Genomic DNA, 15,750 nt, shown 5'->3' with positions numbered 1-15,750 from the left:
TCACTGGTTTTCTTTCACTTTCGCAAAATTTGCTCGTTCGAAGACAAAAAAAAAACAGTTGCCAAAACGTTTAATCTGTGAGAGTGCACCTTTAAAGAATTCCTAATATTCAAGAAGATCTGTCAAAAATAGTTATTGAATGGAGCGATTCTTGAGTTCTTTGTGTCCCGAATCGTTGGAAATATAGTAGAATAGATTTTTACATTCTTTGTCACGTGAGTTAATGTTTTAAATTAAAACAGTATCTAGACAAGGTCCCACGGCGTACGCTGTGATATATATTTATTTTACTGTATATATGTAGATGTTAAAGTATTGCCATAAGTATTCAAACTGCTGATTGTAAATAAAACATGAACACGTGTGTGTCTTTGTAATTGTAAATAAAGTGTGGCATTTAGGTCTTGAGGATAGAACGGGGGAAAGAAGACTTCTACGATGTACAAGTTCTTTTCAACGTCAACATGCAACTATTTCTATTATGATTGTGTATAATTGATTAAAAGCATACCCACTGTACCCATGTTATAAAGATAAAAAGATAAACATTAATCTGAATAATTTTGGAAATTTAAACAAGAGTTTAATATTAAAATGCAACCGTAATAATTGATTCACTGATATGTTAAGATACGTTGTTTAAATCCAAGTAACTCGTCGTTTTAAATCAAACTTCACAATAGTTCAAACATTTAACATGGACTGTTTTAAATATATTTACATTTTATGTATGCCACTTTCAAACGGCTTAACGAACTACTCAAATTTCATTTAACTGGTTTTAGAACAATGCGATACTTCAGGTTCTTTATTAAATCCCAGTTATTCATGAAGAGGTGTCTAATTGACACGTTTAAATAATCTTTAATTTTCCAATAACATTTGATTAAATTATGGATTATGAAATCGTCCTTGTTTTAGCCACAATTCTGTTAAATACAAATAGTATAGGTAAGTAAATTTTGCTTTATATACCGAATACAAACATTATTAGAAAATAATACAGTTTCAAGTTTTATGTTTTTAAACGTTATTCAGCTCCGTAATGAATACAAAATTGGGGTTATAGAACCGGCATAAGGATCACAACTTTGTTGAGAGGAGAAAACCTTTACAATGATTTTTAATGATACTGGGAGAACGTTATATAAAAATCGTGGGACTAAAGAGCAAAGGCAAACTTGTTCGTCTTGAAATAACATGATTTGTGTCATAATGTACAGCACAATAAACGAGCTCTTTCAACCTAAAAGAATCTTACCATAGTTTGTCCGCCTCAGGTGGAGTCGGTGTATGTAATTGGCCGGCGCTCCTGCAGGACAGTATATGGGTTGACAGCGATAAGGGATCCCTGGACTTTAACACAAAGACTATGACGGGCCTCACTTATGTGGCGATGGGCACCATCACTATCGACTCCTGGCGCTGCTACTTTTACAACGACGTTGACACGTTGATAATGAAGTAAAACATGTATTATGTAGTTAATTCAAGCTATTCTAAGATACTGTTGTTCCACATTGATCCCATGGAATGTTTGTCATAATTATTATGATTAGCTTCAACGGACTCGCTCATAGTATAGATCATTTTTTGTTATTACGAAAGTGTGGCAAATCATTCGGAGTATTAATTAAATGGACAAGATACCAGATAATACAATTGCATCACAAGTTCAAATCATGTATTTGATAAAGGCCACTGGCCCAAAACAATCACTATGTAGTGAGTATGTACAGTGTTACAATAACAGGTGAATGGTGAACACAAGTAAAATGTAATATCATGGCTAAATATTTTGCTTTACAAACTATGGAGAAAATCATTTTATACATTTATGAATTATAATTCACGAGTATGGTGTTTTACACTGTTACTGTAGATTTTTATAAAGCTAAAAATTATTGTAACAAAATCGATGGTGATGACGTTGATGATGATGATAATGATGATGATGATGATGATGATGATAATAATAAATTAATAATTATGATAGTTATGATGATGCTGGCGTTGGTAATAATGATGGTGGTGGGGATGATGATGATGGTGGTGATTGTAATTGTGGAGATGATGGTGGTGGTTGTGATTGTGGAGATGATGATGGTGGGTGTGATGATGATGATGATGATGATGATGATGATGATGATGATGATGACGATGATGATGATGATGATGATGATGATGGTTGTGGGGATGATGATGGTGGTAGTGGTTGTGATTGTAGTGATGATGATGGTGGTTGTGATGATGTTGTTGATTATGGTGATGATTAAGATAAGGGCGATGCAATGCATATTACTGTCATATTAAAGAAAATATGGGAAAAGTTGGCATGCAAGTTGAGCCAAAATGGAAGTTGAAAATAAACCCTTAGAGTGTTCAAATGGCTAGTGCATTAAAACACAATCAATGACAGAAAGGAGTCCATGATGACCTTATTATTAGTTTGAAATGACGTTGAAAGTATGTAGTTAGCGGCCTAGCGGCCTAAAATGATATCCTATTTTCTTATAAAACAAAGAAATATTAACTGTGTATAAAGCGTCTTCTTCTATTTATTTTTTTATATATTTTCTGTGTTTATGCCCAAATTATCACTCTTAAGCAATTGTAAACCTTATAAACAAAAAAATGTCGATCGAGCACTTCAGCGGCCTAGCGGCGTGAAGTTAGCGGCCTGGCGGCATAGCAGCCTAAAATGGTATGTATACATGCGTTTTCTTCCAAAAAAATGATAAATCTATGGATTAACAATTTTGCTAAATACAAAAAATAAAAATGCTGATATTCGCTGGATTTTTTAGGCAGCTTGATCGAGTTTTGGGCGAAATGCAGACATTCGTTAAAGGATGGTGATTTGTGATAGAAACCATAACTTTGTCATTTTTTAGACAAGGAAAGGCATGTATAAATGGTTTATATTAGAAACCAATTTTAGGCCACTAGGCCGCTAGGCCGCTGAACTGCTTGATCGACTATTTTGAAAAAAAGTTAGTTGCTTAAGAGTGCTTATTTGTGCATAAAACTAAAAATGTTGATAATAGCTTCAATGTGTTAATTTTTTGTGCATTAAAACAGTTACTATGTCATTGTTTTAAGAGAGAATGCATGTATACATGCTTTGAAATAGGATTAATTTTAGGCCGCTAGGCCGCCAACTTCACGCCGCTAGGCCGCCAGGCCGCTAACTTCAAGTTGCTAGGCCGCTAACTTCACGCCGCTAGGCCGATAACTTCACGCCGCTAGGCCGCTAGGACGCATGTCCGCTTACTTTACGTACATGTTGAAAGTGCGCATTACATAAGGGTACATGCCCGTCAGTCTGACAATAAGGCAAGAATATATGTTACGTCATAGGACGATTCAGTTTTTTGAATGTCCCTAATGACGGTGTTGTGCTTTGTCGTAACATTTATTCCATCCTTTAGTCGGGTTAAACGTCATTTCAAACATTTACGCAGAAAGATCAATTGGTTTGGTTCACATTTAAACCGATCTTACTAAATCTTAGTCAAAATTTACGTCTCTAAAAGTCTAGTTCAAAGCTTGGTTAAGTGGAGATAAAAAACTAAGACCGATCTTGATGAAACTTTATCACTATTGTACTAGTATATGTTTTAATTGCTTTTTCATGCGTTGAAAATCACCGCATAAACGAAAAAAACACGTTTATGCGGCGATGCCGCTATGCGGCGTTACAGTGCTATCTCAAGTTGTATTCAGTTAGAGATGAAGTTCATGCATGTCCAGATTAATAAATTACTTATTGGGGAGATATCTGAATAAAAAAGCAAAAATATGACTTCTAATTGAATTTTAACGAAACTCCATTACCAATCTTTAAAAACGTTTATGAATGGTATAATTAAGAAAAAGTAAATTACGTTTTTTTGTATTAAACATCTCTAGGAAACATTTACAACAGGCAGTGATTTAATATTGTTAATCCCATGGAAACTTTTCTACAGAGCAGACACACTGGTGACGATCTTCAGCACGTTCTATCAACCCTTCCAGTGTTGGAAGATGACCCAGATAACCGAAAACTCGTACTATTACTATATACAATCAGGTACTCGTGAAACATTAGAGTTCCGGAAATATAATTTAATTCCAAAATGTTAAATTGTATATAATATACTTATGTTTGTTACACTTATCGATGCCAATTTTTTTTTTTTTTAAAGCAAATGCTATTTTACATATTTAATTAAGATTATATGATTCACCTGAACGCGTGACTTTCTCTTCACAGAAAAACAAATTCGTATAAATATGGAGCGAATTACTCTACGGGACAATGAAACCATCACTGACATGACGGATGCTAACGTAATTAGCCGACTGTGTAGTGACGTGGCCTCAGTCAATGAATACCATCTTCTGGTGAAAGACAGTAAGCGTAACTTTAATCTTATGTTATATATTTTATATAAACATATAATCATATATTTTACATGCTCTATTCTCAACGTGAATGCAATGGAAATAATTGTTAAAATTCCATTTTTAAACGCAATGTAATTGTTACCTTATCGACCTTATATCGTTGGTCGGATTATTGGGACACATTAGTTAAAAACGAGCAAAAAATGACTAACAACAGAAGATTTCCTTATACGTATTGGTATAATTACTAAAATCATATTTATAAAATCATATGCTCGTAAAGAGCAAATTTTATTATCATATTATTCACAAATTTCCAGACCAGGAGGCCAACGCAGCAGTGGCGTGTCCGTCAGTGTTCCAGGACGACTTCCACTACAGTGTGAATGGGACATGTGGCCAGGGGATCGAACAATGGGAATCTTGCCAGGATACCACCAGGATGACCTTCAACTACACCCTCTGTGACACACAGATAGCTTATTCTAGTAAACAAATACTTATCCCTTTAAAGATTGTACACTATTTGTTGAATTAAGAATGAGCAAAATGGACCTTTCTCATACAATATGTGATGACATCCTTAAAGCAGTGTAATTGCGTCATGCTTAACTCAATATCACCGACGTTGTTGTCTTTCTTGTAATAGTTTACCCCGAAAATTAATTTGCGTACTCATTGCCTAGGCGGAGGAAGCGTCGTGTGCTTGGTGTCCATTGATTCTAACGGCGTTGTCCTAACTACAGTCTGGAATGAAGATGCTGGAACCACGCAGTACCAGTTCACATGCTTTGTAGGTACATTTAGTGACTTATTATTCTTAGAATATAACGTCCACTTCCAGCCAACGAAATCGCTTATCGGCCTTTAATAATTACCGTACTTAATCACAGCCATAACGCAACAATGCTGTTTAATGCCTGTTGAACACAGGTTATAATCTTTTTCTGATAGTTTAAATCCAAAATCATATTGTTATAATTTGTGGAAAACGAGATGATTTTTTTAATTTTACAGATGGCAGTGCAAAACTCGATGGGTCAGTTAGAAGTATCACAGTCTCCAAACAGTTGCACGGAGAATCAGACCACTGTTGACATTCCAAAGCATGAGGATGGTACTATAGGAGTAATCATGGTTCTCACCCCATATCCTACCTGTAAGTGTTTTACAGCACTTTTGTAAGGGCCGTGTAGGGGTTGTAAAATGCCACCCCGCACTTCCGTTGTCATAATTTCCAGTTTTACAGAGATTGAGAATGGTAGTCTTTAGTTGCCATTAAGCGGGGTTTATGTTTAAACCTTCGACTACTAAGACATGTTTCTGTAGTTTTTCATATACATATTAAAATGTCCTGTTTAGTTACGTTTTACAAGTATTAAAGTTTGTCCCTGTATCTTTTCATTGAATTATTAAAACATATCAACCATGTAAGTGAAACTGTTTGTTTAAGGTAGTAATTAAGATACTTATTGTCCGAAAGAAATGAGCTATTCTTCATCTGTTTTAGAATTCAGATTAGTTTATTTGAACTTTATTGAGGTATTACACTACTTCAAGATGTTATTATGCTATACATTTGCAATTACTACAGTAATTTCTTTTTTTTGTTTTTCAGCTGTGTGTGGTATGTAATATCAATGATTCTCAATACATGTCAAATAACATGTTTTTTTGTATTGCAATGACTTGAATCATTCAAACGCGAAATAAATTACAATTTATAAAATTGAGTGTGGAATACGAAATGATAAATTACATGTAACTTAAACCTTTAATAACCAGACCCTACCACAACAAGCACATCCACCACAAGTAGTACGACCACATCCACTACCTCTTCTACTGTGTCGTCCACAACTAGTTCAACAACCAGCAGCACAACAAGTTCTACCACTTCAACAACATCTTCTACAACATCTTCAACCACATCAAGCACTACATCTTCCACATCTTCGACAACGACGACACCAGCGCCAACTACCACTACAGCGTCCCTAACAACCACAGAGAAACCTTCAAACACTCTTCTAATAGTGGCGATTGCCATAGGTGAGGGACCTGCTTTTGTTATGGTATTATACACAGGGCATGATGCACGGACATTCAGTATGACATCATGTCATTCAAGGAAAAGATATTAATATATTTGTAACGACAAGTTAGTGCATCGTATTGTATGTCTAAATGATGCGGAAAATCAGTATTGTGAAATGACTTCTCTTTGGTTGTATAAACATACATAGAACATGAGATTGCAAAATACAAATTACCATTATGTAAACAATAATTTAGTATATACATTGCTCAAACTTCTTAAAGATGAGAAGTATAATAAAACAGCAAGTAACTTCGCATTCCAGGAGCTCTTGTACTTGTCCTCCTCTCGGCCATTATGATTGGATATTGCATCTATAAACGTTGTCGAAGGACACCTGTTCTTAAAGTCAAGTCACCAACGCCTGAACGTAAGTTTAGCTGGTTAGCATATTCATGCATATTTATTTCAATAACATTCTTATACAGAAATTAACAATATATTTTGAATACGAGTTTGCTAGTCATATAAGAGTTGAAAGAGATAGGTATACTAACTATTTGCTTATCATTACATCGTCTGTGAAATATTTTGTACTGTGAATACAGCCAGCTAAACTACTCTCATGTTCTTCTACTGCTATTACCGCTGCTACTGCTACTGCTACAGCTACTGCTACTGCTACTGCCACTACCACTTTCACCATCACCATTCTTCTTCTTCTTCTTCTTCTTTTTCTTCTTCTTCTTCTTCTTCTTCTTCTTCTTCTTCTTCTTCTTCTTCTTCTTCTTCTTCTTCTTCTTCTTCTTCTTCTTCTTTTTCTTCTTCTTTTTCTTCTTCTTCTTCTTTTTCTCTTATTATTATTATTATAATTATTATTAATAGTGATAATCGATTTCAATCATTGTTTTTGTTTATTTCCTGACATCAATTTATAGCTGACCTTATCATCGAAGCGATGCCACATAAGCTAATTGGTTACTCAGTTGCCGCATCAGAAATAGGACCAACCGAAACAGCCATAACAGACGACAATAGACCGACAACAACCTTTCATCCGACAACCAGTTTTCAAACCTTTCACGATAAGAAAGCTAACTGGAAATTCACCATGTCGAGGTCCAAATCTGTCCTCACTCACGGATCTGTTAGGGAACCAACATCACACGAACGTGCTGGACCAGTTATACACAGTGGACCTAGTCGAGATATGGACCAAGGAGTTTCTTTATTCGGAAAACCTGTTCGAAGTCCTACTTCGCTAGAATTTATCTCAAGTAAAATTTCACGTATTTCTCACTGTGGAATAGGCTCATCAGCTGAATATGTGAGATATCGCACATTTCCTGGGGATGAGACAATAAAGTCACAGGAAGAACACGCAATGCGTAAGGAAAACATATCTCCACTTAAAACAATCAGTGTATCAAGTATAGAAAGCTATAATAACGCAATTGTGGATAAAAGTAACAACACACATGCGGCCGAAGATCTGGAAAAATTTCAAACTCGAAATAAAACTCTTGGAATTTCTACATATATGTCTTCTTCAGCAGCTTCACTAAAGACTGAAATAAATTTACGAAAAACAAATTCAAACTCAGGATACAAGGATGTCAAAACATTGCTGGCAGGCAAGAGGAGTTCAACAAAAGAAACAAATAGTGTTTTTATAGATCTTCACAAAAAAGATGTTACCGAGCTCATCGCTCAAGCAAAGGATCCGACCGTTTCTACAACTGAAGAGAAAGCCATCTCGAAGACATCGAGATCTGAAGAAGACTTTATGTTAACATATACACCGGATTGCGTACTGTCAGGAAGGACAACTGTTAACGACGTGACTCTTCCCGATATCCCATCTCCTGTCGGCATGCATAACACGGAGGGTCGGGTTGTCGGGCCTCCACAGTTCGCGTCTTCCCCAACTGTACCGTATTAATGTGTATACTCAGAATTGTTGTTGTGAACATGTTTCCTAAAATATAATTTGCTTTTGTTTAAAAACAAGCGTAAGTATTCATGCTTTTATCGTTTAAGTCACTTTGTAAAAACACAACAGCGTTCTATTGATTTTATAGTTTATTTTCGAATAAACAGTCAGTAAATCTATAAGATGTGTTTTTAACATGTGCAATAAGCATGATGAACTACGAGCAGAAGTGACATTTATCACAAGTGTGAATAAGTCCTGTTAAAGTCATCTCATTTTGTTTTCATATGATTGAAATCTTTCCCCATATTCTGACCAGCTGTTGGTCCAAGTTTATCATCTTTTGCTCTTCTACATATTTTTCTGATAGTTTAAAACCCAAATGTGGATCAAAGTTGTCAATATGAATAAATGGTAATGGATCCTCTTTCCAAATATCTCGCAACCGTTCTCTCCAGCTATCAAGCATCCGTTTCCTGTCATCACTAGCGATCTCACCTGGGGCGTAGAATATTTGAGGGGTTAACACTTGAAGTCCTGTCAGGCGTAGAGAATTCTGAAATGTTGCAAATACATAAATAAATTAAATTAATTGAGTGATTTGGTTAGCATTCAAATTTCAGCAAATGCATATACCCTAAATTTTGAAAACTGAGCAAATCCTAACAGTGATTGTAACTTTATATCACTGATATAGCTTGAGCGTTTTTTGCCAAATCATATTGAATTTGATTGTTAAGTCATTTTATTTTACAAATTCATCACTGATAATCGGGCATTTGTCAAGCAAGATACTCAATGTGTTGCTTAAATAAATCGTTCAGTCAATTCATATCATTCATATAACATTTGGCGTGAAATGAGTGTACATGTGTGCGCCATAAATAGCGAAAATATAGGTAAAAAGCGGCGCTGTAAATTATCAAATTAAAGTTTAATGTTATAAATTGATAATAACACTCATGGTCATTTAAACCGAAAATAAAAATCGTTTTGAATGACCACACGTATAATATCTTCTGTATTATATGTAGTTATATAATTAATGCATTATTAGATCGTTTCTATGGAAGGTTATTACGTGAATTGGCCAGAGAAGTACGTCCATATCTCCAAACACGCCAGTGTTGGAAAAGTATGACGCAGAACCACCAGTTGTAAAAGACATGACAAGTTTCTTGTTGACAAACGGCCCATTATCAAACCATTTCATTTTCGTTGTGTCAAAAACGACCCGTTCCGCAAAGCACTTTTCTATCCAACCTTAAACAGAAAAGCAAAATATTTTATAATTTAAAATTAGAAAACACTTAAATATGTTATATTTTCAAATGTATGAAAAAGGGTAAAATATTCTAAAAGTTAGACGAACGATGTTTCACTAAATGACCAAACAACTTATCCAAGTAATCCATGCTTTTGTAAACATAGTACAATAAAATAATACCGCCCCGTACAGGTTCGCAAGGCCTACTTGTAACCTTTAAAGCAATATCGTAAACGCGCTGAATTGAATCAATGATTGAAATATATTAAGGAAGATCTTATAACGATCACACTGTAAACGTGTTTGCCTTCATTTGAATTTTGCCCGCTTTGGTCGAATGCTCTTCATCTGTCTTTCTGTATTCGGATTCAGTTTATTAACTAAGAATCAGGTTTAGACGTTATTATCAGAGGCTGTTATTACAATAATACTGAAACATTATAGAACAAATGGAATAGTGCTCACAAAAGAAAAACACTCAATTTGCGTTCAGTAGAGTTCAGTGGGGTTTTCATTTAAATTTATGTTGTTAACCAACCTTTCAATATTGCTGGTAATCCCAGCCAGTACATCGGAAACTGAAGAATGATCAAATCTGCTTGCAACATTTTCTTCATTTCCATATCTAAATCGTCTGCAAGTTGCCCAGTTTCTGCTGCGTGACTTAGTTCTTTTTGAAAATTGAAATATTTGGGGTCCTTCAAGTCTAAAAAATAAGAAATGGTATTTCAACAAAAACAATCAACACAGCTTACAACAATTAATGAAAAAAAGGAATTGAAAAAGTATTATTTTTTAGACTTAAACTGTTTATAGCTCATGTTGAGTAGAGTTAAAGATCGATAACTTTAACATTATGCAAATGCAGTAAAAAATAACCATTATCTAATGTGAAAGTACAAATACCACCCAATAACTACACTTTACACTTCAATTTATGTCTTATTACAATTATTTTTAGACCTTATTGAATACTTCCATACCTATAAACATGTTTTTTGAAGCCACCGGGTCAAACTTCATGGCGTACAGATCAGAGACATACACGTCATGTCCATCTTCCTCCAGCGCAGACACTGCAACGTCTCTCAGAGCGCCGTTAAATGACTTTGGTTCTTGGTGCGCGTACACTATCAACACGTTTTTCTTTTCCATTTGTTGTTATAATGATAAGCACTTATTAAATCGTAGACTTTACTATTTAATGTTATTTTTTTCTATTTCACTTTTTTATGACTTAGTCCAGCGTGTTTTTTGCATGTAAACAAACAACATGTATACACTATCCACACTATCGACCGCGTGCTTTTGCTTGATATTAATATATACATATTGAGGTTAATGGAGTGATAAAGTAAAGATACATACATGCCATGCTTTAGTGATGACGTATATTACCTTCTTGTTCAAATTAATGAAGTTTAAACATAATATTTCTATTTTAGACGCTTTCAAGTGTCTTTTCTAAAGGGATTAAATTATATCTTTTTCATTGCATAATTATACTGAATAAAATTAAGCTTGCATACAAAACAGCAACAATAAATCAAGTTTGACAAAGATTTAAAAAAAAAATCAACAACGTATAAATTATTTGGTTTATGCCTACATTATTTAAGGTAAGAACTACATTGAAAAGTGATGAAAATATTTAAACTTGCTAATTTATAACAATAAAGAAGAAGTGTAAAGCTCATAGTTTAATTTAAAACATTCAAAACATCTTAGTTAGCATCATATTTTTTTTACATGGAAGACGCACATGTGCTAATTGTGGGCGTATTTGTTTTATTTCCGCTTTTTATCTTACTTATGTGTGATATAATCTTAACAAAACTTGGCAAAATATCTTTTAAAAAAAACTAGAGCAAATTCGATCGTGAGCAAGAATACACTATTCACTATAGATTCTTGATCATTGATTTATTAAATTTTAACCTCATTCGTTATGTCCGCTCTCAAACCTGAGCATTTCTTTGGGCGACAACCCCAGCATTTATTAATAGACGTATTTTGATGCATGTGTCTGTCATTGTTATTTTGTCGCATTTATGCATCGCGTTTAGTGTATAAGGCTTTTACATCGAGCCTCGTAACAGGATATTTGGTTATTTTGCTTTCTCATATTCTTTTTTGCATACAGAAAAACATAGCGCATTCATAGTCAGAAGCACACGCCAAGGGCCCCATGCACACGCACAAACAAACACAAACACAACCCATGTATACGTACATGCACAGTAACGCACACACACACACACACACACACACACACACACACACACACACACACACACGCACCCCCCACCCCCAACAAAGTGTGTTTATGATAAAGTGCAAATGGCAATTAAAAGTACACACACACACACACGCACACATTGCTACTATATTGACATTCTTTGGAATGTTAAGGTTACATTTTTACATTCATCCATACTAGAATTATCCATGCATTTTTCTTCGATGTTACTTTCTTTAGAAGACTGTATTGGTATATTGTACCAATTTATTCATTGTTTTTTTTGTTTGTTGCAATTTTCCCATTTACAATATCACTTGCTTGTTCATAATCATTGTCTCGCACTTATTTCTTATTTACCAAGAATTGATGATATCAAAGATAAAAAAGTCTTTGTTCAGCAGAATATCTTTGCCAGAATCCAGTACATTGCATTTATTCGTGGTTTCTAGTACACACGCTTCAAAAACATAATATGTCTTGAACTTTCTTGTTTTCCCAATGATGTTTTATTACAAATTCAAAATGAAACAATTGCAACTGCCTTGTATATATCAATATTGATGTCGAAGTTAATTTATTTTCTAGTCGATGTAAACCGACTGTAGGCATGAACAGAATGACAAGCAGATGGAGCCGAACTATCAGAATTACCGTTGCTTTAATTGTTATCTCAGTAATGTCTTTTGTCTTTATTTAATTATTACAACACAAAGTAATGCGATAATGAATACAAGTTTGATCTTTAACGAATGGAGGATCCCCATGAGCAGTCTCTTAAACTCAACAACGTGACATCAGTATGATCCCATGTCGAAACCAGTGCTACCAAGGTAGGACAACGACATAGTATGGCTATATTGTGTCTTCCGTATCCGGTTATTCGGGTCCCCACATGTCAAGAGTGAGTAGCCGTGTTTAAAAGTGCGGACTATGAAAGGAAAAATGAAAGCTGATTTTACCCAATCTCATTAAGATAATATCGTGATATTGGCTTCTTTTCATCAAGCTGTGTACGAAAGCCATAGCCAAAGCGCTTACTGCTTTTAATGAGAAATTCCCATTTTGACAGTCCAGTTTCATAATGATAAAGAAAGAAGGTGTTGTTTACAATAATGACAAAAAATTTCATTGATAATGCTTAAATTATGTGTTTATTTATTTCTTCTCAATAATTGGTAATACAATTATAAACACATGTAATTTGTTGGTGAAAACTTCATTTCTTTAAAATTGGCATGCAAACCCTTTAACGAAGTCCCAACACTATAGATGAAAATATGACCATGCGATAAAAATGACTGATGGGTCAAGTTTTTATCTGTAGATTCAGTTTCTTGTATTTTAAGCACAGATTTCACTCTTTATCAGAGTTCTTTTAATTTACAATTAAACCATAAACATTGCGCGGTAAAGTTGTTTATAAATTATTGAAGATACGGCAGGTAATACTGATTTCCAATATCTTAAATATACTTAGGGAAAAGTTTATACAGATATGGGACCTCTGGGGCGGGACCATTCTTCACCACTGAGACATAATTTGAACATATTGAATTAATTGAATTAAACCCTGATGCTGCACACCAAATAACATAGGACTGGCACGAATGGTTTCAATTAGAAGATGTTTTTAGTTTTAAAATGTAAATGTCTGAAAAACCCACTTGTCCAAAACCAAGGACGAGTAAAAAATCAGTAGGACAAGTAGAAATTCCAACTAATCTGCCCGAACGGGCAAGTCGTGTTTAAATTCCAGTTTGACTTTCTCCAAAAAACCCTGTCAAAAAGAATGATGAGATATTACGCAAAACGATTTTTTGATTGGTTGTTATTCCGATTAAACGTGTAACACACACATTTTAATTCATGAAACGAACAAGTCGATTGCATTCACCTCTTCCGTTATATATAATGAACTGTTAGCATTAGAAAAAACGTAATTAGATAACAAACTATATTGGAACGAAGTGATGGTTGGTCTTCGTTATGTTGAATGGAAAAGTCAGGAAAGAAAAGGCCACCAACGGCAAGTCAGATAACAGATGGCGATAATATAAAAGGCTAAACGAAACTATAGGAACAAAAAGGGAAAGACAATCCAGCCATCTTGCCAAGGTACTAGACCGTTGCTCATGTATGAAAGTTATACTAATGCCATGTGTTGGTCTTCATGTTAATAAATGTGAGGCAATCAAATGAAACTGCATTTAAAACCAAATATTTTAGAATAAATATTCCATACAGTTCTATTTAGAAAACTATCCTCGATCCCTGTAGGCCAAGTTTTTACTATTCAACATGGCTTAAAGGAATTTGATAAAGCGCCACCTTAGGGCCATTTCTTTGAAAGTATTTTGAAAACAGGCCAGTGGTTTCTTAGGAGTCAAAACTCCGAAACGGTCTATGTCGGCATAATCACCATCGGAATCTGTTTTTTCAACATAAATCGTTTCGTCAAAAAAAAATAAAAAATAAGAGATCATGCAAACTGAAACAAGATATAACACAAATGGTCTGTATCCGAATTCCGGACAATTTAGACAAACACGATGTAATACTGACCTAGTAGCAATTTGGGAATCTGTTTTGCATGTGAGTAGATTGTTACCTGTGTCTGCATCAGTTTTAATGCCCTGTCATTTGTTTTATTTGACGGAACAATCGAAATTTTGTTATTCCGATGGCGATCCTAGCGGTAGAGGCTAGGGCGAGGTTATTATGTGTTGTTTGGGGAGTTTTGAACTGTTGTTTCATTTTTCTTCTTAGGGATTTTTGGTTTATCAGTTCTATGTCTTTGGCGTTTGTCCTGTGCCATTAAACTGGGTTTATTTTTTTAACTTTTGGCTACTGAGCTTGTTTCTGTAGCTTTTCATATAAATATTTATACATATTTTATGTTTGTCATTAATTCATATCTTTTTTTTATTCACAATTTCACGTATTTTCATAATGAAATAAAATGTTCAGTGCCGCTTCTATTTTAATTGTACAATTCAATGATAACAACGGGCTTTATACGTCGCCACGTTTATCTTTTGGTGGAAGTTTCGTTCCTACTGTAGTATGCAAACGAGTGTTTCTTGAATTGTTTTTAGCGTTATCTTCTCTTGATATGTTGCATAGTAAGGTATCGTAATTATGTCTCATATGTAAATAAGTGTAATATCATATAATGATTTATATACCAAAACAGCTGTTTGACACTTGCAGCGGTTTTCAGATCTTAGCCATTCTAATTTTTCTAAAAAGTTCTGGTATATTTGAAAAGAACTTCAACTTTGGCAGATCGTATTTGAAGCACATTTATTGTATTCACAAGTGATTGCTTATTTCCTCCTATACGCTGCATCAATTGTCAAAAGTTGGAAGTTTATATGAGGTATACTTCAGAATTCTCATTAGATTGAAGTTAAGATGTAGTTTTCTTTAAAATGGATTCCTTTGCATTTATTTTTTTGCAAACAAAGACTTGAAAAATCCATACAAAGAATGAATCGATAATAATAATTCAGGCATATTTTTATAATGATTTGGAGAAGGTTACAATGTATTGTTTTTATTTTAAAATATTTTTATTTGAAAACGAACTATGCTCTTAAAATGTGTAAAACTGATGTATTAAATATAGTGTTTCTTTTTAAATATTGGGGATAGTTGATTGTTTCAGTGTAAGATGACCGAGTGTACACCAAAAGTAATAATTCAAGAGTGGTCAAATATTTTCCTATTTTACACTTAAAAACATTTTTTTCTTTGTATAATATACCTTCAAGTGTAATTGAAGACGTTTTATTACAATTTACAAGGATAACGCGAGATATGTATACACACGTAACGTCATTTCGGAAAAAACGTCGTCGATATTGTGCCCTGTGAGC

The 15,750-nt window shown here is 34.2% G+C and overlaps 3 protein-coding genes across 4 annotated transcripts; 2 read left to right on the top strand and 1 right to left on the bottom strand.

Moving 5' to 3' along the window:
• The first annotated feature begins 166 nt into the window (after nucleotides 1-166).
• Nucleotides 167-6,128, top strand: LOC128228402 (uncharacterized). Of its 2 annotated transcripts, none has more exons than XM_052939703.1 (8): nucleotides 167-215; nucleotides 1,281-1,464; nucleotides 3,972-4,075; nucleotides 4,259-4,399; nucleotides 4,713-4,880; nucleotides 5,079-5,185; nucleotides 5,410-5,551; nucleotides 6,011-6,128. In XM_052939703.1, exons 2-8 carry the CDS (start codon nucleotides 1,373-1,375, stop codon nucleotides 6,025-6,027), a joined length of 771 nt encoding a protein of 256 aa, XP_052795663.1. In that variant the 5' UTR covers nucleotides 167-215; nucleotides 1,281-1,372; the 3' UTR covers nucleotides 6,028-6,128. The 2 variants fall into 2 exon arrangements, with proteins under 2 accessions (XP_052795663.1, XP_052795662.1); XM_052939702.1 differs by lacking the exon at nucleotides 167-215 and adding an exon at nucleotides 840-951.
• On the top strand, nucleotides 6,119-8,395 carry LOC128228401 (uncharacterized). Its single transcript, XM_052939700.1, has 3 exons — nucleotides 6,119-6,444; nucleotides 6,756-6,860; nucleotides 7,369-8,395. Exons 2-3 carry the CDS (start codon nucleotides 6,788-6,790, stop codon nucleotides 8,370-8,372), a joined length of 1,077 nt encoding a protein of 358 aa, XP_052795660.1. The 5' UTR covers nucleotides 6,119-6,444; nucleotides 6,756-6,787; the 3' UTR covers nucleotides 8,373-8,395.
• A 191-nt stretch (nucleotides 8,396-8,586) lies between these two features.
• LOC128228403 (ribosyldihydronicotinamide dehydrogenase [quinone]-like) lies at nucleotides 8,587-11,091 on the bottom strand. Its single transcript, XM_052939704.1, has 4 exons — nucleotides 10,614-11,091; nucleotides 10,169-10,336; nucleotides 9,445-9,626; nucleotides 8,587-8,919 (listed from the first exon to the last, which is right to left on the bottom strand). The coding sequence occupies exons 1-4, from the start codon at nucleotides 10,783-10,785 to the stop codon at nucleotides 8,647-8,649; spliced, it is 795 nt and encodes a 264-aa protein (XP_052795664.1). The 5' UTR covers nucleotides 10,786-11,091; the 3' UTR covers nucleotides 8,587-8,646.
• Nucleotides 11,092-15,750: the final 4,659 nt, after the last annotated feature.

The sequence above is a fragment of the Mya arenaria genome, chromosome 3 (assembly GCF_026914265.1).
Source record: "Mya arenaria isolate MELC-2E11 chromosome 3, ASM2691426v1".
Lineage (NCBI taxonomy): Eukaryota > Metazoa > Mollusca > Bivalvia > Myida > Myidae > Mya > Mya arenaria.
The sequence above is the reverse complement of the archived record's forward strand: the minus strand, read 5'-3'. Positions and strand labels throughout refer to the sequence as shown.